Source organism: Medicago sativa, chromosome 7 (genome assembly GCF_051527215.1).
Source record: "Medicago sativa cultivar Bolivia chromosome 7, Bolivia_mono, whole genome shotgun sequence".
Lineage (NCBI taxonomy): Eukaryota > Viridiplantae > Streptophyta > Magnoliopsida > Fabales > Fabaceae > Medicago > Medicago sativa.
The window spans coordinates 36,005,904-36,028,942 of NC_140755.1; the positions used below are offsets into that span (position 1 = coordinate 36,005,904).

Consider the following 23,039-nt stretch of genomic DNA (forward strand, 5'->3'; position numbering starts at 1 on the left):
ATTTGGAGACTTTGTGATATTGAGAAAGCAAAATTGAAGAAATTTTCTATCCATACATTGTAGGAAAAGTTGCCTTATCACAAACACATTGTAGGAAAAGTACATGCTGACTCAATGTGGACGATGTGTTATCAATATTTTTGCAAGAATTATAACAACTAAAATTACGTAGTAGAAATAATTGGTTAATTTCCTAGCTAATATGACAAAGCATATGTGCTTTGGAAATTTGATTTGTTTTTAAATTGTTATTGGTATATTTAAACAATACTGTAATGATACATAAAATATAACAATAAGATTTGAAACACGTAAAAACTACCACGTCACTATACAACTTGACAAATCATTATTCAATTTGTATTAAGAAAAAAATTAAAAAATTTATGAATAATGGGTTTATATTTTTAAATTTAGAAATTGAAACTAAAATTGTAAATAAAAAAAAAAACTAGATAAAAAATGCATTTTATAATGCATTTTCCCTCTAGTGTCATTGGTTCTGGCTTTGATATTCTTCCTGAACCTGCTAATGGTTTGCACAATGATTGAACCTTTTTGAAACAGTTTAGATGTACAATACTTGAATCATTTTGAACAAGTTTAGCACAGAGAAGCAGTCTCTCAGCTGTCCAAAACTAATTCAGAACTAAAACACAAGTTTTTGTACCAGAACCACATTTTTGAACTGTTTAAAACAGGTCAGAACCAAGAACAAGTTTAAAAATTTGTTTTGAAACAAGTTCATTAATAGAAGAAGTTCCGTTTTCCACGAAAGACCAATTCAGTTCAGAAATTAAGACGACAGCGCGCCTAACCTTGGAAACGACGCAAATTGCAAAACTGTTAGTTCAGCCTTTTCCCAAACAAAACCATGCACTTTTAATTAACATGCTTACCAGAGCTCCAGCATTATAATCTCTTATTGGTACCGACCAAGTAAAATTCTTACTAGCAAAATAAGTTCCTAGTTGGAGAATTTTGAGGTGAATTTATAGGACAGTATATCTGTTGTCAATAACCAAAATTTCATAAAGTAATAGAGTTACTTAACCGAATTCTAGTATAAACTTTATTGAGAATCACATGCAAGAACAAACGCCAGTTTCAAAGTATTGAGTTACATCTGCTCTTACTCGAGGATTTTTATTACAATAGTTTACTTCATAACCACAAACCAAGCTCATCTTTATGAGGTTGAACCGGAAATAGCTCCAGCAGATGTCAGCAGGGGTACCAACTTGCCCTGGTTCTGCAAGTTAGTTGTTGCTGCATACAATCGCAAGAATCAAGAAAACAATTCAATAAATGAAACCAGTGATTAGGAAACTCGCATAGATGCTAAACAGCAGCACTATAGCACAATAGCATAGTAGAATTTGAACAAATTGCTACTGTTCTGCTATCTGCTATTTAGAGCAAAATGATGTCAAACAGTAACTGTAGTAGAGCTATAGTATTGTTGCGCAGCAAAATTTTAACAAACCGCTTTTTTCTACGATTCACGGATGGCAACAATGCATAAATGTATTAAAAAAAATCTATATCTTACAGTCACAGCCGCCAATGTGGTTTCCGCCAATAAAAACATTTGGCACGGTCCTCTGACCAGTCCACTGGGCTAATGCTGCCTGGATCTCACTTCCATCAGCTGCATAATGTCAAACCACTTCAGTTAATTCACTTGGTTTTCACAGACAAAACACATAGAAATCATGGAAACAATAAACAAAAACCATAAAATATACACAAGGAAATCCAATTACTAGTGAATTCTACAGATTTTATGCATAGACTTCCATATGACTAAGTGAAAATTATATATTATTTGATTATCTAGAAAACAACTATGGAGCTATAATTTTTGTGAAAAAACAATCCCTGATCCAACATAGGTTACTAATGTTCGATACTTTCAGTTCACTCTTGCCTTCTGCCAGTAAATGAAGCAGAGTGATTAACTGAAGGCACCTTCGTACACATTTTACTGAAAACTCGTTGCTGATAAATAGAACACAGTTTAGACATTATCCAACACTTAACCAAAACCAACTCCGAACCCTGTAATGAGAGGTAGGACTAGACAATGCAAAAGTATAATCTTCCAAGTAACAAAATACACACCAAAATCATGCAAATAAAGTGATTAGGTGTCGCTCAAAAGCAGAAAATAACGTCAATAGTGTCTGAAAATGAACACAATATAAGATCATTACAATAGGAGTGACACTAAGATCAACTGATTTATACATCCTTAAACAACATATGACACTTAAAGCAGAACAAATGCCCTGGTTTGCAGTCATCTTGCAGGGCAAAAACAGTAACCAGTGAAACCTATGTTCACAAAATATTCAAAATGAAGTGTGTTTGGTTTCATGGTAGGGAAAGCCAAAAGTGATGCATAACATTAATTTTGACATGTTTGGATGATATCGATTGGAATTGATTTGCCTTTAAAATTGATTCTAACTTGATAAATTTTGTAGTTTTTGACTCAACGTGATTTTTACACTAAAATTTATTGTTCAACTTACTTCTAAATAAAACAATACAAACATAAATCACTTCAAACTAAAATCAATTTATTCAAAATCAATTTTTATGTCGTAAAATCAAACCAACACGGAGTTGTTTTGTATTATTCAAGGTGGGGACAAATGTTTGACATTTCATTAGAAAGAGAACATAAGAAAAATGAATTGGGTGAAAATTATTTCATCAAATTGATTTTATAAAATTGATCTCAGTTTACGTAAAAGTAAGTTAAACAATAAATTTTAAACTGAATTTAGTTATAGAGACAAAAGCTCCAAATTATAGTTTAAAATTAAAAAACTTATAACAAAAAACAACTCTATCCGATAACACCCAAACATATCAAAATCAATTATGTACAATCAATTTCATCTCTTCCAAAATTGTCGCCCAGATTTAGTGCACGTCACGAATGGCTTTGTCAGGGTCACGGTGAGCCACCATTATTATTCAAAAACTAAAGTGGCTCACCGTGATCCAGACAAAGGGAATCACGTGTAATTGATTTAAATAATTCTGTGCAACAATTTACTAACCCTAAAATATAATAATAAAGTATTCTCAGAAGAGGAAAAATAAATAAAAAATAAATTAAATTAAATAAATAAAAGGATGTGAAAGCAGTTACATTCAGAATCAAGTTCAACGGCTTTGAAAGTGACACCCAAATCAGTGAAGAGTTTCTTCACTTGAACGCAAAAGGGACAGTAGCTTTTGCTGCAAAAAAATGCAATCAATCAATCAATCACCGAATTAAACAAATCAGCGTTGTTGTTTTTACAAACAATGAATCAACAGAAAAAAAAATGAAGGAATAAGAAAAAGCGAGTTACCTGAAAACAACGACGGGATTGGAAGACACGATCTCCTTTGCCTTTGGTAGTGCCATTTTGCTATGCTAACGAATCTCGAACTTCTCTGCTTTTTTATTACAATTGATGAAATGAAAACCCTTCGATCACGCACCGCCTCAACACGTGTGAGACCATTATAAACTCTCTCTCCAAATAAAAATAAAAAGAAAAATGCTCTTTTCCCAACAAAAAACGCTCATTTCCAATTGAAAAGACCAAAGTGCACCCGCGTGAGTAAACTCACACAAAGTTTACTTTTTTTTACATAACCCATCAGTCTATACTCCAACTACCATTTTTTTCTCTCCACCTAGAAAAACTCAAAAAATGTGAATTTTTGGGCAAAATCTCTATTCCAAATCTTTGCAAATTGTCATACCCCAACTGAAATGACTTAAGTGCCCTTACGTGAGTTAACTCACACAAAGTTTACTTCTTTTGTAGAAAACCTATCAGTCCATACTCTAACCACCATTTTCTTTCCCTCCACCTTCAAAAACTCAAAAAGTATGAATTTTTTGGGCAAAATCTCCATTCCAAATCATTGCAAATCGTCAGAAATCAAGTTTCTACGCTCATCAATCATCAAATATCATGTATTGTTTCATCTAAACTCATTCGATTTTGTTGGTTTTTATGCTTGGTTCGTCGGTTTTGGGAAGAAGGTCGTAGCGTGAGTTAACCTATGCAGAGGCTAACGTGAGTTAACTCATGCAGGAGTTAAATTTGTGTGGCTTAAGTCACGCATGAGTAATGTTCAGTGTGACTTAAAAGATGGAGAGAGCGAGATGATTTACTTGGTTGGGTTCGTCGACAAGCGGCAAGGGCTGAATTTACTATTTGTAGATAAATCTAGTTTAAAAAGGTCATTCTTGACGATGCAATGTGAAAGGAGTGGTGAATACAAACCACCTAAGACAAGGAAGAAACCGAACCTTGAAGGAACGGGCTCAAGGAAATGTGAATGTCCTTTTTGGTTGTGTGGTTTCTTTTAAATTGATACAAAAGATTGGTGGATTGCAATGCTTTGTGGAATTCATAACCATGAGTTGGCGCCAAAGTTATGCTGCCACCTTCTTCCGGGTAGACTAAAAGCGGAGGAGAAGAAAATAATTATCGACATGACAAAGAGCTTGGTGGTGCCTAGGAATATTCTCATGGATTTGAAGGAAAAAAACAAAGAAAGTGGGACAACCATCAAGCAAGTGTACAATGCGCGAACTAGATGGCGCAAGGGGCAAAGAGCTGACAAGACGGAGATGCAATACTTGATTTCAAAGTTGGAGTCGCATAAATACGTCTATTTCACAAGAGCAAATAGTGAGGAAACCACTCTTGAAGACATATTTTTTGCTCATCCAGAGTCAATTAATATGCTTAACACTTTTCAGACTGTTTTGGTCATGGACTCCACTTACAAAACCAATACCTACTGAATGCCGTTATCTGAGATTGTTGGTATCACCTCTACCAAAATGACGTATTCCGTTGCTTTTGCATTTCTCTCCTCTGAACTAGAGGATAACTTTACTTGGGCACTTGAGATGTCAGTTGATCTTTTGACCTCAAAACTCAACATGCCTAAGGTGGTTGTAACCGATAGGGACAACGCTTTGATGAATGACGTTGCTAAAGTTCTCCCTGAAATAGAGCATATAAATTGTTATTTTCATATTGTGAAGAATGTCAAAGCTAAGTGCATCACAGATTGTAGAGTCAAAGTAAAGCCTACGGATGCAAAAGTTGTTGAGAAAGAAGTAAAGGAAGCGAAGGAGGAGAAACATTATGATCTTGTTAATAAAATCATGAGAGTTTGAAGAGAGGTGGTTAAATCTGTTGGGTATTTGGATATTGGCTTCATTGTTGCTAAAACAAATACTCGTGTATGTTGGATACGATGTTCCAACATCTTGGCATGGTTCAGTATGCCCTATTTATGTGGCTTGGTTTACGCAATCCTTATCTCAGTAAGGAAACCACGCCCTATTTCTTGTTCACCAAGCAGCGCGTTATTGCCCAGAATCAGCTGGAAGATTTGATTCTAAAATATAAACAATATTTTAGGATTCCTAGGTGTTGTGTGTGTGACGGTTCCTAAAAATGTTCCTACTTTTTAGGAGTTACCATACTTGTAAAATATATTTTCAAAAGAGATTTTGGAGGATATATTTTCTAAAGAATATTTGTTTAAACATATTTCTGAAGAGAATATTTGATACAAATATATGTTTAGCCTATGACGAAAATGCGCATGCTTTGAAAGGCTATATAAGGAAGACTTGTACCCTAGTTTTAGTCACCAATTCAAGAATATTAAATTGAGTCTTTAGGGTTTCAACTCGTGCTTTATTTGTGAGCCTCTCTTTGTATCACCTTGATGCATCGAGATGGACCTTTAGTTGAGTTGTAATGTATCAAAACCATCGATTTGTAAAAGAATAGATTTCTAGGGTTTTGAGTCGTCTTCCCTGTGTGTTCTTCTCTTGTATCGTTTGTGATACAAGTTTAGAACTGGTTGTCGTGTTCACTACTCAGAAGCTGTGAAGCAAGGAGCTAGGTAGATTGTGTACTACACCAAAGTTGTGGAACAAGGTGTTAGGTAGTTTGTTTGAAGGTAACTTTTACTTTTTGTTTTGGTTGAGGTCTGATAGGTCACTGGGGTAGTGACTGGCCATTAGGATAGTGAGATGGGATCTCAGATCTAGGAGTTCCTAGGTTGAAGTCTATACGGGCAGGTTCTAGGTCATAGAGTGTAAACGAGGAGTTTGCTGAGAGCTATTGAATAAGGACTACACTAGTGGGTTTCCTTCCTGGCTTGGTAGCCCCCAGATGTAGGTGAGTTATGCCAAACTGGGTGAACAAAGTCTCTGTGTCTTTTACTTTCTTGTCCTTTATTTTGCTGTTTGTTTATGCTTACTGCTAGCACGATGCTGGAACATTAAACGGAACATCTGCTTTCTGCGCATCTGGAATTGAAACATCACATAAAAAACAGCTTCTAACTAACGCGCTAAAATTCTACATCTGTTATATTTGCCTTGATCTGTGTGTTTTCTGCTAGCTCGATGTTAAAACATCTTACTCGATATTTTGTTCGTAACATCGTATAAAACTCATGAAAGCTAGCCTGCCAGAATTTCAAAATCCCCTACGGAGGATTCATATGCAAGTGCATTGTTGAAATTCAAAGAGCTATGCAAACCATTTCCAAAGTTCGTTGAATATGTTGAAACCACAATTTTGACCGTTAAAAAGAAATTTGTGAGGGCATAGACCAATAAAGTCTTGCAATTAGGGTGTAAAACCACCAACATTGTTGAATCGACTCATGGAAAGTAAGAAAAATATTTGAGGAGTAGTGTGGGAGATTTGGCATCTTGTTGGGATGAAATACACAGAATGTTGGCTATCCAATTAGGTGAGATACAAGGAAGTTTTGGTAGGAGCATAAATGTCATAGAACACAAATACAAAAGACACAAATTATTCTTTGAGTTGGAGGGGTATGTATCTAGAGCCGCATTTGGTTTTATATGGCGAATTAGCACGCTCTTGGACATTCGACTTTGATAAAGAAGATTGTGGTTGTGTGCAAAAGACAAGCTACAGGTTGCCTTGTGTATGTATTATTGCCGAGAAGAGAAAGAAAAAATTGTCTATCCTATTGGATGAAGTACACCCTCATTGGCAAAGGTTAGGTGTACATGGAGAAGAGGTTGATGCATATTTTTCCATTACAGAGGAATGGAACGCCATTTAAGAACGTCTAGAGCCCCTTACAAGATGAAACTCCACATCAAAGAGGTGTTACGTCAACTAGGATTTCCAGAGGACACAATGTTGAATCCACCTCCAAGAAAAGTGGTAACCAAGGGAACACCTAAAAGGCTGAGGTCTACACCGAAATCGAAATCCACGGGTCGAATCCCCTCTAGGTGGGAGCGTGTTGATTCTCAAAATCCCGATAGTCAATCCTCATAACCCAATATTAAGGTTCCAAAGAGTAAAGGTGCACGTCTTGGCACTTACTCCCGCTCACAAGCTTTGATGCCTACTTCAAAACCTTTTTTGAATATACCATACATTACATAAATGTCAATGATCATGAGACCTTTCATTGAAGATATTGTGAATGTTAAAGGGGATGGTAATTGTGGATTCTGGGTCATGGTTGAGCACATGGGAATGGATGAGGAAAATCATATATTGGTTCATCATGCACTTATTCGTGAGTTGAAAAATCATAAGAGTGACTATTTGTCGATATTTGGTACCGAGAAGCGTTATAAATATATCTTGGATGGTTTACACCCTCCAACAAGTAAAAGTGGAATTGCGCTTGAAGATAAGTGATTGACATTACGAGATATGGGTCACATTATTGCAACTTGCTACAAAGGAGTCGTTGTTCAATTGACTTTGCCCGAAAGAGGTATATGTGAGACATATTTCTCAATATGAGGTGCTCTACCACTTAACCCACATTCCAACATCATGTGTCTTGGCTTAATTCTCGGGCACTTTCTTCATGTTTTTTTGAAAGAAGGTTGTCTATTACCACCGCCTTGCGGAGAACGGAGTAACATCAAGATTGGTGAGGCAGAGAAATAACATTTTACTTTTACGGATAGGCAACCTTGCCTTCAATGACCTCATGTCTAAGGAGCTGAAGCCGCCAAACAAACCAACAAATGAGCACAATCCAATTTTTTGTGAGACTACGACTCCGGAGAAACCAAAACAAGAATTCAAAGTCATGGAAGAAGATGGAGATTATGCACTGTCACTAGTCTAGTTAGATAGGTTATGACACTTTTTTGTCGGTGTTCGTCCTATTTTTTGTCGATATTACACTAACGTATTTTTTGGTGGCCGGTTGTGTAATTTGGATATTTGTGGCCAATATGTAACTAATATTATATATATTATATAAGTATACGAAGTAATTTTTTTTTTTGGTGGCCGGTTATGTCACACCAATTATTTCTCGCATTTTGGTCTCTAATTTTTCAACTATTTATTTTATCTTTCATTTGGTTTTATTCTCGTACTTGTTATTCCATTATATTTTGTGAAGTGAAACATGTCTGAATGTAAACAGGTTCCAGTTGAAACTCATGTCCGATACGAGAGCGTGAGAAAGAAGTGAGAAAGAAGCTCATGTCTAATACGAGAGCGTGAGAAAGAAGCTCCTGTTTGTACGCGAATGGTATTGATTTACCTTCGGTACTTGTTTTGTTGTGCTGTTGTTCCTATTTGTTGGTTTGGTTTTGTGTAGAAGTTAGATGGCTGGTGGTAGAGATGATGCTCCAATTGCAGAGGCCTTAGCTGCAATGGCACAGGTGTTGGCTCAAGCCAACGAGCAGGTGGTGGTTGGTCATCGTGACCCTAGAGAAGCTGAGGAGCGGAGGCTCGATCATTTCTTGCGAAACCATCCGCTGACGTTCAAAGGAAGGTTTGACCTGGAGGGAGCTTAGACATAGGTGCAAGGAATGGAGAGGATCTTCCGTGCTATGGTGACTAGTGAAGATCAGAAGGTCACGTTGGCTACCCACATGCTTGCTGAGGAGGCTGAGTACTGGAGGACAAATGCTAAAGGGAGGCTTGAGACTACTGGAGAGGCTATGACTTGGGCAAGGTTCAAGAGTGAATTTTTTAGGAAGTATTTTTCTGAGGATTTGAGGACCAAGAAGGAAGTGGAGTTCTTGAACTTGAAGCAGGAGAACTTGTCGGTTGCTGAGTATGCTGCTAAGTTTGAGGAGCTTTCGAGGTTTTGCCCGTACATCAATGTCGAGGATGCAATGTTTTTGAAGTGTGTGAAGTTTGAGAGTGGTCTGAGGCAAGAGATTTATCAGTATATGTGTGTTCAGGAGATTAGGGATTTCGATACTTTGGTGCACAAGTGTCGAATGTTTGATGATGCCGGAAAGGCCAAGGTGAACTATTACAAGGCGGTGAATGATAAGAAAGGAAAGAGTCATGGATTTGGGAAACCATACAACAAGGACAAAGGAAAGAAGAAAGAGGTGGGTGGAGGCTCTAAGCCGAGTTTAACTGATATCAGATGCTTTAAGTGTGGGACTTTTGGTCATTACTCCAATGATTGCAAGAAGGGAGACAACTGCTACAAGTATGGGCAGAAGGGTCATAAGCCATTTGAGTGTAAGAGGGATATTACTTGTTTCAACTCTGGAGATGCAGGCCATATAAGTACTAAGTGTACCAAGCCGAAAATGGTGGCGGGAAAGGTGTTTGCATTGAATGTGGAGGAAGTGGAGCAGCCGGATAATCTTATCTGAGGTATGTGTTTTATCAATAGTACTCCTTTGATTGCAATTATTGATACCGGTGCTACTCATTCTTTTATCTCGGTTAGTTATGTTGAACATTTGAATTTGGTTGTGACTTCGTTGTTGCAAGGGATGGTCATTGACTCCCCGGCTAGTGGTCCGGTGACTACTTCCTTGGTGTGTGCTAAGAGTCCTGTTAATTTTGGTAATGATGATTTTGAGTTGGATCTTGTATGTCTTCCGTTGAAGCACATGGATGTGATTTTCGGTATGGACTGGATGTTGTCTTTTGGTGTTAACATCAATTATTTAACCAAAAGTATAACGTTTTGTAAGCCAGTAGCTGAGGTAGATGGGAAGTTCTTAACCGCGGAACAAGTAAAGAAATCTTTGGATGGTGAAGCTAGTGTGTTCATGATGTTTCCCTCGTTGAAGGAAAGTGGAGAGAAAGGAGTTGGTGATTCGCCGGTAGTGCAAGAGTTTCCAGAAGTTTTTTCGGATGACATGATAGGACAAACTGCAAGTGCACGGTCTATCGAAGTAGTAATAAAAGATAGTATCGTTCCGACAGGGAGTTGTTCTGACAGGGAGTATCGTTTCGTATTTAGAAGAGATGAAGGATTATAAAGTAGAGGGTTTCATTTGGTTGAAAAGAAATACAATGATAAAAAGAGAGCCTTGGGATTATTGGTTCATCGTAATGACGAATCCTTCACAAACGAACCCTTAAACTTATAATTTTACGTTAGTCCAAATTTCTAAAGACAAATTTCTCTTTAGCGTATCAAAGCTTCTCTCGAAGTCAATGAGTGTGTTCCTCCAACAACCACACCTATTCTCATGGGTGATTGCCCTTGGAATCCTTGAAGCTCGAAACTTTATATGTCTCAAGGTTTGCTAGACTATTCTCATGTTTCGCAATCCTTGTCTAAATTCACTTGTTCGAATATCAAAGCTCCGCGTTCGCTTTAAGAATTGATATTTGAGATGATGAATTAACAATTATCAAACCCTCCGCGTTCGCTTCCACAGTTTGATAATGGTTAATTCATGTTAAAAAGGTGAATTTAGATTAGAAATTAGGGTTACATAGAATTAAGGTTTAAGGCTTGGTTTGATTCGGATTACGTCATTAGACTTATCCAACAATCCCAAGACAAAGAAGTCTACTCACTCATGCTCATCGTAGACATAGAGAAGAAGAGAGAAAACATAAAATAAATAACAAGAAAGTAACGAAATAAAAAGGAGAACTTTATTAAGAAAGACAATTGTCACTTATTGAATTCCAAGAAATAAAGATGATCGTTTGTGATGGGAGGCTACTCTATTTATAGTTTACATTTGACTTAAAATTTAAGCAACTACATGAGCTTTTTGGTAAAACTAAAACAGAGTAGCTTAAGTCCTAAGCAAAAGCAGCAAATGGGTGTTCTGGGGGGTGGCACAGCCGTGCCACATGTTGGCACGGGCCGTGCCAAGCTTCTGACTTGGGGATATTATATATTTGTTCCCGAATCTTTGTATTTTTGCTCCGAATCAGCTCCAGACTCCTTTCTTTTGCTCCAAGACTCAATCCATCAAATATTTATTCCTGAAATATAAAAATATGCAATTGAAGTAAAATAGTTCAAAAAGGAAACAATATTAAAATAAAATAAAATCAAATCTAATTAAAACGAAACTAAATATTATAATAAAACTGACTAATTATTGACTCATCAAACTCCCCCACACTAGAATCTTTGCTTGTCCTCAAGCAAAAGGCAATAGACATAGTAGCAACAAAAAGATTTAACATATGGCAACACAATTGAAAACTCATGTATCCCTTAAGGTTTTATTCCAATGTACATTAATCACAACTTCAAGTATTCCTTGTGAACCTATTCAACCCAACAACAAGTCTCAAGTGAGTGTGTGTGTGCAGTCCAACCCTTTTCTTGCTCCTGTATAAGACATATATTATGAGGAACAGGTTCTATCCTTAATACTAAAGTAACCGTGAAAAGTCCTTTCTTCATTTCATATAAGAGAGATGGAAATTTAGTTAGAATTAAATTAACAATTTAAGCACTTGGGGCTGCAGATTGCTTAGGGGCTATCATTTTCTCATAGGAAGTCTTTATGGAGAGGGTGTCCTTTCCACCTAGCTTTGATGGATTTATTTCCTCCTTTGAGAGATTTAGAACTTAAGTTCTATTTAGGGAGTCACCTCCACATTTAGGAAGTCAGAGAAAGGGTGTCCTTTCCTCCACATGTTGGTGCCATTCTCCCGCCCCATTTTAGTTTAACACATTATAACAATATAGCACATTATTTCCCACACAAACTTATACTACTTTTACTCTGAAGACTTTTAAGGGTCTAAGTTACCATTAAAGTTAGAACATGCTCCTTAAAATACCTACTCATACACTTACTCAAAGATTGCAACTGAGTGCTTTTCTCATTGGAGAATTTTCACAATAAAACAAGATGTGGGTATAGCAAGAACACTAAAAACACAAGAAATCACTTTCATGTACAAGAAACAACCATTTAAGAGAAGACAACAAAAAATTTATGCCATAATTTTCAATAAAAACAAGCTACTTAATCATGCCTTTCGCAATAAAAACAAAACAAAAGAATAAAGTTCAAGGGAGTTTGGAAACACTACGACTCAAGACACTTTATTAGGCTCCCCCCACACTTAGGAGAAACATTGTCCTCAATGATTCAAAATAAAAGAAAAGAGAAGAAGAAGAAGAAGAAGAAGAAGAAGAAGAAGAAGAAGAAGAAGAAGAAGAAGAAGAAGAAGAAGAAGAAGAAGATGTAAGAGTATAAGGGGTGCGGAAAGCTCACAATTTGCCGAAGAAAACAAAAAATTGAATTATGTAGGACTGTCGGGCTGGCACGACCGTGCCAACCTTAGCACGGGCCGTGCCATCTTTCTGCCTTTTGGTGGAAATTTTGAGGTTTCATGCTGGCACGGCCGTGCCAACCTTAGCACGGGCCGCGCCACCCTTCTGGCTGTCAATCTTCAATTCTGCTTCCTTTTTCGAATCATAGTCGGACGATTACCTACAAAACAAGTTGAAATAACAGGAAAAACAATTAAATACGTGGGTTGCCTCCCACGAAGCGCTCTTTTACCGTCACTAGCTTGACAAAAGTGAAAGTGTAATTCCTCAAGGAGGATCTGTGAGAGCCAAGATGGTCTCTTCATCAACAACTTCACCTGTATTGTAAATTTTGAATCTTTGGCCATTAACCTTGAATGGTCCAGTCTTTTCAGAAGAAATTTCAACCGTCCCGTAAGGGTAGACATTGCAAACTTTGAACGGACCAGACCACCTTGATCTTAACTTGCCTGGAAAAAGCTTTAATCTAGAGTTAAAGAGCAGCACGAGATCACCGCTTTTGAAGTTCCTTTTGAGGATATGCTTGTCATGCCAATTTTTAGTTCTTTCTTTGTAAATACGGGCATTCTCATATGCATCTATCCTAAGTTCTTCTAACTCACTTAATTGAAGTTTTCTTTTATGTCCAGCTAAGTTTGGGTCCAAGTTGAGATTCCTTATTGCCCAATAAGCTTTGTGCTCAAGTTCAACCGGTAGGTGACAGGATTTTCCATAAATTAGTTTAAAAGGAGTCATACTAATGAGAGTTTTATAGGCTGTCCGATAGGCCCAAAGAGCATCGTTGTAACAGCTCGATTTTTCACTAGATTTATTTTATTTATTATTTATGTGTGTTATATGTGCTCTTATGTGATTAATTACCTCTGTGTGTATTTTTGGTTGGGATTCGTAGAATTCGGTGTTAGAAGGGTATTTTAGTCATTTTGGACTTAGGGGTATTTTGGTCATTTTGAGGGCAGGGGTAATTTTGTAATTTTTGCCGAAGGTTATTTTTAGTGCTTAGTGAGGGTTTCATTTTACTAAGTGTTGGAGAGTGTAGTAATTATTTTATTTACCGTTAAGTGACAGTTAGTGTTATATTTTACCGGTAAGTGAGTAGTAACATTTTTGAGGTTGAATTAGAAATGGGTTAGGCCCATTAAGGTTTGTGAGATAAGCCCATTAAGTGAGCCTTTATAAACTTGTGTTAGTAAAGAGATAGGGTTTCAAACATTTCATTTCAATTCATTTCACAATTAGAGAGAGTTAGAGAGAAAAGCTCAAGAGGAGAAAAAAGGGTTTTGAAGAGAAGGGACTAGAGAGATCTAGAAGAGGCTAGAGAATCAAGGGTTGGAGCTAAAGTGAGGCACTAGCTAGTGATTGTGGAGAATTAAGGTAAGAGGGTTAGGCTTCACTCATAATTTCATAACTTTTCTCTTTTACCCATTTTCATGAAATTGATGAATTGCTTTTAATTGATGTAAATTCGTGCATAATTGTTGTTGTTATGTTTGAGAACATGATTTGTATGATAATTGTGTTGTTGTTGTTGAATTTGTATGTCAAAATGGGTATATATGAATATGATATGATTTTGTGTGAAATTGATGAAGAATGAAGTTGTGGTTGTTAAATTGTGGATGATTTCATGATTAGATGTTGTTGTTGTTGTTGTTAGATGTGTTGTTGATGAATTGATGCATTGGATATCATGAATTGGAGAATTATGATGAGATTTGTTGTTGTTGTTCAAATTTGTGAAGTTGTGTTAAGTTGTTCATGTGAAGGACCAAAATGAAATTTTGATATATGAAATTGTTGGCTGAGTTTTTGATGTTGATGGATGAATTGAACTTGGTAGAATTTCTGTTTTCATGTTGTGATTTTGTTAGTCGAGTCGTTTGGGAGAAAACGGGATTTTCGTGTGAAAATTCGAGTGTTAACCGTTTTGAAAAATGAGTGTGATGTGAGGTTTTGGAAAATGATTTTGGGATGGTTGAAACTTGAATTTTTCTGTACATTATGATAGAGCTAAGTGTTAGCAGAATGTAGGCGAAAACGGCATCGAAAACGGATTAACGGTTTGATTTTTATGCGCGAAAATGTGAAGGTTAAAAATCTGGCGCTGTTTGTCAAACTAAGAACGTGCCACGATGCGGGGCCAACGTGCCACGATGGTGACCAGAAATTTCAGTGTTTTTGACTCTGGAAAAATCGTGCCACGATGGGAGACCCACGTGCCACGATCCTGTCTGACAAGAAACCTTAAAATACATTTTTCTTCAATCCAATTGCTTCCAAACTTGTTCCAAAGTGTAGGGGCTTTATCCTAACCATCTAGGGGTGTTTTATGAAGGAAATAACTTTGTTTAAAGGGGTCTATTGAGTTCTTATGTTGCTTGGCATTGAAATGAATTAATTAAGAGACGAACTTAGTGAATCGTATAATTTCGTTGTGTTTGGCCGATGAATTGCTTATGTAATCTCTATTACACGCATATGTGACTTGTGAGAATACATGGCATAGGCAATTGAGCTTGTTTACTTGGTTTTGACTCAAATGTTCAATTAACTTAATGTTGTGATTTTGAGAGACGAACTTAACTAGAAATGACTTTTGAGAATTAATTGATGGTGAATCCTTTATGGAGAGTTATTATATGTTATGTAAAGATGATTGATGGTGTATTTATGTGACAACTACATGTTGTGGAATTTTTGAATATTGTTGGTGATTGTATATATGAAATGTGGTGGTGAATTGTTAATGATTGCATATATACAAGTATTGGTGATGGTGAGGTGATTATTGTTTGTGTGAACATATGCATTTGTAGTTGAGTCATATGTTCATGCATACATGACTGATGGTGGTGGATTTTATATCCAATAGAGGTGATTACGATGTTTTTGTTGCATCGAAGGTGACGACCTTGAGGTGTTTTGGTACCACATGCATCTAGATGAGTCTAGAGACATTGCATAAACTGTTGGTGGATTGAATTGCATTAAGATGTGTTTGATGGTTGATTATTGCTAATTGTACTTGCGGATTGAATTGTTAACTGTTGATTGACAAGGTGAGGTTGTGATATGTGTATGATACACTTGTGGATATGAACTTGATATAATGATATTGAATGATCTTGGATTGCTTATATGTGGTGAATATTGAGGAACTATGTATGAATTGTCATTCTTTATCTTTGATTATATCTTTCATTTTCAAAGTTCTTATTAATCTTATATGGATTATGATGATGTAATGCTAACCCTCAGTGGTTTCGACCGCCTACCTGTCTGTATGGATGGGTAGACGTTGTGCAGGACTAGACGCTTGGTGAGTTTGCTTGTTGGATGTTTGGACGACGGGAGCTTTCTCCGTTGTCGTGTCAGTGTCGTAGTATCTAGGCTCTGATTAGGCTTAGTGTCTATTTGTTGTTTTTGGATTCTGTTGCTATGTTGTTGTTATTGTCCACTTGTCGGATTTGGAGTATTTTCATATGAGGATATATATATTTGACCATGACATGTATATGTTGAAGTTTATGATTTGAATTCCGCTGTGACCGTTGAAATATTATATATATGCATGACGTTAATTCGTTTTATTTTGAGACGTAGCATCTATTTCTAGAATATTTCTGATGTATTTGCGCGTTTTACCGCTTAATAGAAATAGGGTGTTACAAGTTGGTATCAGAGCCGTGGTCAGTCTTGTCTAGACTAGTAGATTAGTGTATGTTGATTTACCCTGTTAGTATGCGAATGGTAATGAGTTACCTTCGGTACTTGTTCTTGTGTTGTTGTGCTGTTGTTCTTATCTGTTGGTTGGTTTTGTGTAGAAGTGAGATGGCTGGTGGTAGAGATGATGCGGCAATTGCACAGGCTTTGGCTTCGATGGCACAGGTGTTGGCTCAGGCTACTGAGCAAGCGGCAGTGGGTCATCGTGATCCTGGTGAGGCTGAGGAGCGAAGGTTGGATCGTTTCTTGCGAAACAGTCCGCCGACGTTCAAGGGTAGATATGACCCGGATGGAGCTCAGGGTTGGGTGCTGGCCATGGAGAGGATCTTCCATGCTATGGTGACTAGTGAGGACCAGAAGGCCAGGTTGGCTACTCATATGCTTGCAGAGGAGGCTGAGTATTGGTGGACCAATGCTAAGGGAAGGCTTGAGGCTGGTGGAGCTGTGACTTGGGCTAGGTTCAAGACTGAGTTTTTGAGGAAGTACTTTCCTGAGGATTTGAGGACTAAGAAGGAAGTGGAGTTCTTGAACTTGAAGCAAGAGAACCGTTCAGTGGCTGAGTATGCGGCAAAGTTTGAGGAGCTTTCGAGGTTTTGCCCGTACATCAATGTAGAGGATGCTATGGTCTCTAAGTGTGTAAAGTTTGAGAGTGGCTTGAGGCCCGACATCTACCAGTATATGTGTATTCAGGAGATCCGTGATTTTGATACTTTGGTGCATAAGTGTCGTATGTTTGATGATGCTGGAAGGGCTAAGGTTAATCACTACAAGGCTCAGAATGAGAAGAAAGGAAAGGGGCATGGATTTGGGAAACCGCACAACAAAGACAAAGGCAAGAAGAGAGAATCTGGTGGAGGCTCTAAGGTGAATGTTGCTGAGGTGAGGTGCTACAAGTGTGGCACATTGGGTCATTTTGCTAATGATTGCAAGAGTGGTGAGAAGTGCTACAAGTGTGGAGAAGCAGGTCACAAGGCTGCTGAGTGCAAGAAGGAGATCACTTGCTACAATTGTGGTGAGAAGGGGCATATCAGTACTAAGTGTACCAAGCCGAAGAAGGCGGCGGGGAAGGTGTTTGCATTGAATGCGGAAGAGGTGGAGCATCCTGATAATCTCATCCGAGGTATGTGTTTTATCAATAGTACTCCTTTGATTGCAATTATTGATACTAGTGCTACTCATTCTTTTATCGCGGCGAGTTGTGTTGAGCGTTTGGGTTTGGTTGTGACTCCGTTGTCTCGAGGGATGGTTATCGATACCCCGGCTAGTGGTTCAGTGACTACTTCTTTAGTGTGTGCTAAGTGTCCTGTTAGTTTTGGTAATGTTGACTTTGAGTTGGATCTTGTGTGTCTTCCATTGAAGCATATGAACGTTATTTTTGGTATGGATTGGATGTTGACTTTTGGTGTTAACATTAATTGTTTAACCAAGAGTGTAACGTTTTCTAAGCCGGTAGTTGAGGAAGGTAGAAGGTTCTTGACCGCGGAGCAAGTGAAGAAGTCCTTGGGTGGTGAAGCTAGTGTATTCATGATGTTTGCTTCCTTGAAGGAGAGTAGTGAGAAAGGAGTTGGTGATTTGCCTGTAGTGCAAGAATTCCCAGAAGTTTTTCCGGACGACATTACCGAGTTACCACCGGAGAGAGAGGTTGAGTTTGCAATTGATTTGGTGCCTGGAACGAGTCCTATTTCGATTGCGCCTTATCGGATGTCTGCATCAGAATTGGGTTAGTTGAAGAAACAGTTGGAAGAGTTGCTCGAGAAACAGTTTATCAGGCCGAGTGTTTCTCCGTGGGGTGCTCCTGTGTTGTTGGTAAAGAAGAAAGATGGAAGCATGAGGTTGTGTGTGGATTATCGGCAGTTGAACAAGGTGACAATCAAGAATCGATATCCGCTTCCGAGGATTGATGATTTGATGGATCAGTTGGTTGGTGCGGAAGTGTTTAGCAAGATTGATTTGAGATCAGGATATCATCAGATTAGAGTGAAGGCGGAAGATATATCCAAAACTGCGTTCAGAACGAGGTATGGACACTATGAGTATTCTGTGATGCCATTTGGAGTGTCTAATGCGCCAGGTGTCTTCATGAAGTATATGAATAGAATATTTCATCCTTTTCTGGATCGTTTTGTGGTGGTGTTTATAGATGATATTTTGGTGTATTCGAAGTCTGAAGAAGAGCATGCCGAGCATTTGAGGATTGTGTTAGGAGTCTTGAATGAGAATAAGTTGTTTGCTAAGTTGTCGAAGTGTGAGTTTTGGTTGCGGGAAGTGAGTTTCCTTTTGTTGTGTATTGCGATGCTTCTAAGATGGGTCTTGGTGGCGTGCTTATGCAGAATCCTCAGGTTGTGGCTTATGCTTCGAGGCAGTTGAAAGTGCATGAGAAGAATTATCCGACTCATGACTTGGAATTAGCGGCTGTTGTGTATGTGTTGAAGATTTGGAGGCATTATCTGTATGGTTCTAAGTTTGAAGTGTTTAGTGACCATAAGAGTTTGAAGTATTTGTTTGACCAGAAAGAGTTGAATATGAGGCAGAGGAGATGGTTGGAGTATCTTAAGGATTTTGACTTCCAGTTGAGCTATCATCCTGGAAAGGCCAATGTTGTTGCTGATGCTTTGAGTAGAAAGTCGTTGCATATGTCTGCTTTGATGGTGAAAAAGTTGGAGTTGATTGAGCAATTTCGAGACTTGAGTTTGGTTAGTGAGTTAACGCCGGATGGTGTGAGGTTGGGAATGTTGAAGCTGACAAGTAATATTCTGGAGGAGATCAAGAATGGTCAGAAGGAAGATTTGGAACTTGTAGATCGAGTGGTGTTGGTTAATCAAGGCAAAGGTGGAGACTTTAGATTGGATGAGAACGGTGTTTTGATGTTTCGTGATCGTGTTTGTGTGCCAAGTGTTCTTGAGCTTAAGAGATAGATTTTGGAAGAAGGTCATAGAAGTAGTTTGAGTATTCATCCAGGAGCGACTAAGATGTACCAAGATTTGAAGAGGTTGTTTTGGTGGCCTGGAATGAAGAAGGAGATCGCAGAGTTTGTGTATGCTTGTTTGGTTTGTCAGAAGTCCAAGATTGAACATCAGAAACCGTCGGGTTTGATGCAACCGTTGTTTGTGCCAGAGTGGAAGTGGGATAGTATATCGATGGATTTTGTTGGAGCGTTACCAAAGACTGTTAAGGGTTTTGATTCTATTTGGGTGATTGTTGATCGGTTGACGAAGTCGGCACACTTTGTTCCTATCAAGACCGGTATGTCTGTGGCAAAGTTGGCCGAGGTCTACATTGAGCAGATTGTTAGATTGCATGGTATTCCTTCTAGTATTGTGTCGGATCGGGATCCGAGGTTTACTTCTAAGTTTTGGGAGAGTTTGCAAGTTGCTTTGGGGACTATGTTGAGGTTGAGTTCTGCTTATCATCCCCAGACCGATGGTCAGACGGAGAGGACTATTCAGAGTTTGGAAGATTTGTTGAGGGCTTGTGTTTTGGAACAAGGTGTCAGTTGGGTTGAATATTTACCGTTGATTGAGTTTACTTACAACAACAGTTTTCATTCTAGCATCGGAATGGCACCGTTTGAGGCTTTGTATGGTCGGAGGTGAAGGACTCCTTTGTGTTGGTACGAGTTAGGAGAAAGTGCTTTGCTAGGACCGGATGTTGTGCAAGAGACTACGGAAAAGGTGAAGATGATCCAAGAGAAGATGAAAGCGTCTCAGAGTAGGCAGAAGAGTTATCATGATAAGAGGAGGAAAGACCTTGAGTTTCAGGTTGGTGATCATGTGTTTTTGAGAGTGAATCCTGTAACCGGTGTTGGACGTGCTTTGTAGTGTCGGAAGTTAACTCCTCGTTTTGTTGGACCTTTTGAGATTGTTGAGAAGGTTGGGGTTGTAGCGTATCGGATTGCGTTACCACCATCTTTGTCAAATCTTCATGATGTATTTCATGTGTCTCAGTTGAGGAAGTATGTGTATGATGCGTCTCATGTGATCCAAATGGATGATTTGGAAGTAAGGGATAATTTGACTGTTGAGACTTGGCCAGTTAGGATTGAGGATCGTGAAGTGAAGCGTTTGCGTGGCAAGGAGATCGTTTTGGTTAAAGTGATTTGGGTTGGACCGACTGGTGAGAGTGCCACTTGGGAATCGGAGAGTAGGATGAGGGTTGCGTATCTAGAGTTGTTTCCTTCAGGTAATTTTCGAGGGCGAAAATTCTTTTTAGTGGGGGAGAGTTGTAACAGCCGGATTTTTCGCTAGATTTATTTTATTTATTATTTATGTGTGTTCTATGTGCTCTTATGTGATTAATTGCCTCTGTGTGTATTTTTGGTTGGGATTCGTAGAATTCGGTGTTAGAAGGGTATTTTAGTCATTTTGGACTTAGGGGTATTTTGGTCATTTTGAGGGCAGGGGTAATTTTGTAATTTTTGCCGAAGGTTATTTTTAGTGCTTAGTGAGGGTTTCATTTTACTAAGTGTTGGAGAGTGTAGTAATTATTTTATTTACCGTTAAGTGACCGTTAGTGTTATATTTTACCGGTAAGTGAGTAGTAACATTTTTGAGGTTGAATTAGAAATGGGTTAGGCCCATTAAGGTTTGTGAGATAAGCCCATTAAGTGAGCCTTTATAAACTTGTGTTAGTAAAGAGATAGGGTTTCAAACATTTCATTTCATTTCATTTCACAATTAGAGAGAGTTAGAGAGAAAAGCTCAAGAGGAGAAAAAGGGTTTTGAAGAGAAGGGACTAGAGAGAGCTAGAAGAGGCTAGAGAATCAAGGGTTGGAGCTAAAGTGAGGCACTAGCTAGTGATTGTGGAGAATTAAGGTAAGAGGGTTAGGCTTCACTCATAATTTCATAACTTTTCTCTTTTACCCATTTTCATGAAATTGATGAATTGGTTTTAATTGATGTAAATTCGTGCATAATTGTTGTTGTTATGTTTGAGAACATGATTTGTATGATAATTGTGTTGTTGTTGTTGAATTTGTATGTCAAAATGGGTATATATGAATATGATATGATTTTGTGTGAAATTGATGAAGAATGAAGTTGTGGTTGTTAAATTGTGGATGATTTCATGATTAGATGTTGTTGTTGTTATTGTTAGATGTGTTGTTGATGAATTGATGCATTGGGTATCATGAATTGGAGAATTATGATGAGATTTGTTGTTGTTGTTCAAATTTGTGAAGTTGTGTTAAGTTGTTCATGTGAAGGACCAAAATGAAATTTTGATATATGAAATTGTTGGCTGAGTTTTTGATGTTGATGGATGAATTGAACTTGGTAGAATTTCTGTATTCATGTTGTGATTTTGTTAGTCGAGTCGTTTGGGAGAAAACAGGATTTTCGTGTGAAAATTCGAGTGTTAACCGATTTGAAAAATGAGTGTGATGTGAGGTTTTGGAAAATGATTTTGGGATGGTTGAACTAAGAACGTGCCACGATGGTGACCAGAAATTTCAGTGTTTTTGAATCTGGAAAAATCGTGCCACGATGGGAGACCCACGTGCCACGATCCTATCTGACAAGAAACCTTAAAATGCATTTTTCTTCAATCCAATTGCTTCCAAACTTGTTCCAAAGTGTAGGGGCTTTATCCTAACCATCTAGGGGTGTTTTATGAAGGAAATAACTTTGTTTAAAGGGGTCTATTGAGTTCTTATGTTGCTTGGCATTGAAATGAATTAATTAAGAGACGAACTTAGTGAATCATATAATTTCGTTGTGTTTGGCCGATGAATTGCTTATGTAATCTCTATTACACGCTTATGTGACTTGTGAGAATACATGGCATAGGCAATTGAGCTTGTTTACTTGGTTTTGACTCAAATGTTCAATTAACTTAATGTTGTGATTTTGAGAGACGAACTTAACTAGAAATGACTTTTGAGAATTAATTGATGGTGAATCCTTTATGGAGAGTTATTATATGTTATGTAAAGATGATTGGTGGTGTATTTATGTGACAACTACATGTTGTGGAATTTTTGAATATTGTTGGTGATTGTATATATGAAATGTGGTGGTGAATTGTTAATGATTGCATATATACAAGTATTGGTGATGGTGAGGTGATTATTGTTTGTGTGAACATATGCATTTGTAGTTGAGTCATATGTTCATGCATACATGACTGATGGTGGTGGATTTTATATCCAATAGAGGTGATTACGATGTTTTTGTTGCATCGAAGGTGACGACCTTGAGGTGTTTTGGTACCACATGCATCTAGATGAGTCTAGAGACATTGCATAAACTGTTGGTGGATTGAATTGCATTAAGATGTGTTTGATGGTTGATTATTGCTAATTGTACTTGCGGATTGAATTGTTAACTGTTGATTGACAAGGTGAGGTTGTAATATGTGTATGATACACTTGTGGATATGAACTTGATATAATGATATTGAATGATCTTGGATTGCTTATATGTGGTGAATATTGAGGAACTATGTATGAATTGTCATTCTTTATCCTTGATTATATCTTTCATTTTCAAAGTTCTTATTAATCTTATATGGATTATGATGATGTAATGCTAACCCTCAGTGGTTTCGACCGCCTATCTGTCTGTATGGATGGGTAGACGTTGTGCAGGACTAGACGCTTGGTGAGTTTGCTTGTTGGATGTTTGGACGATGGGAGCTTTCTCCGTTGTCGTGTCAGTGTCGTAGTATCTAGGCTCTGATTAGGCTTAGTGTCTATTTGTTGTTTTTGGATTCTGTTGCTATGTTGTTGT

At 37.8% G+C, this 23,039-nt stretch overlaps 3 protein-coding genes and 2 pseudogenes across 3 annotated transcripts; 3 read left to right on the forward strand and 2 right to left on the reverse strand.

The window, feature by feature from the left end:
• Positions 1-1,049: 1,049 nt before the first annotated feature.
• LOC146905948 (glutaredoxin-C6-like) lies at positions 1,050-3,438 on the reverse strand. The gene is made up of 4 exons (XM_085730583.1): positions 3,372-3,438; positions 3,167-3,255; positions 1,553-1,651; positions 1,050-1,269 (listed from the first exon to the last, which is right to left on the reverse strand). Exons 1-4 carry the CDS (start codon positions 3,425-3,427, stop codon positions 1,190-1,192), a joined length of 324 nt encoding a protein of 107 aa, XP_085586709.1. The 5' UTR covers positions 3,428-3,438; the 3' UTR covers positions 1,050-1,189.
• Positions 3,439-4,513: 1,075 nt separating this feature from the next.
• On the forward strand, positions 4,514-4,828 carry LOC146905949 (uncharacterized). Its single transcript, XM_085728686.1, has one exon. The coding sequence runs from the start codon at positions 4,514-4,516 to the stop codon at positions 4,826-4,828; it is 315 nt and encodes a 104-aa protein (XP_085584812.1).
• Positions 4,829-8,884: 4,056 nt separating this feature from the next.
• On the forward strand, positions 8,885-9,691 carry LOC146905950 (uncharacterized). The gene is made up of 3 exons (XM_085728688.1): positions 8,885-9,025; positions 9,113-9,346; positions 9,467-9,691. Exons 1-3 carry the CDS (start codon positions 8,885-8,887, stop codon positions 9,689-9,691), a joined length of 600 nt encoding a protein of 199 aa, XP_085584814.1.
• Positions 9,692-12,557: 2,866 nt separating this feature from the next.
• LOC146905951 (uncharacterized) overlaps positions 12,558-23,039 on the reverse strand; it is a 35,440-nt pseudogene continuing 24,958 nt past the window's right edge.
• Positions 16,701-18,527, forward strand: LOC146905952 (uncharacterized; annotated as a pseudogene).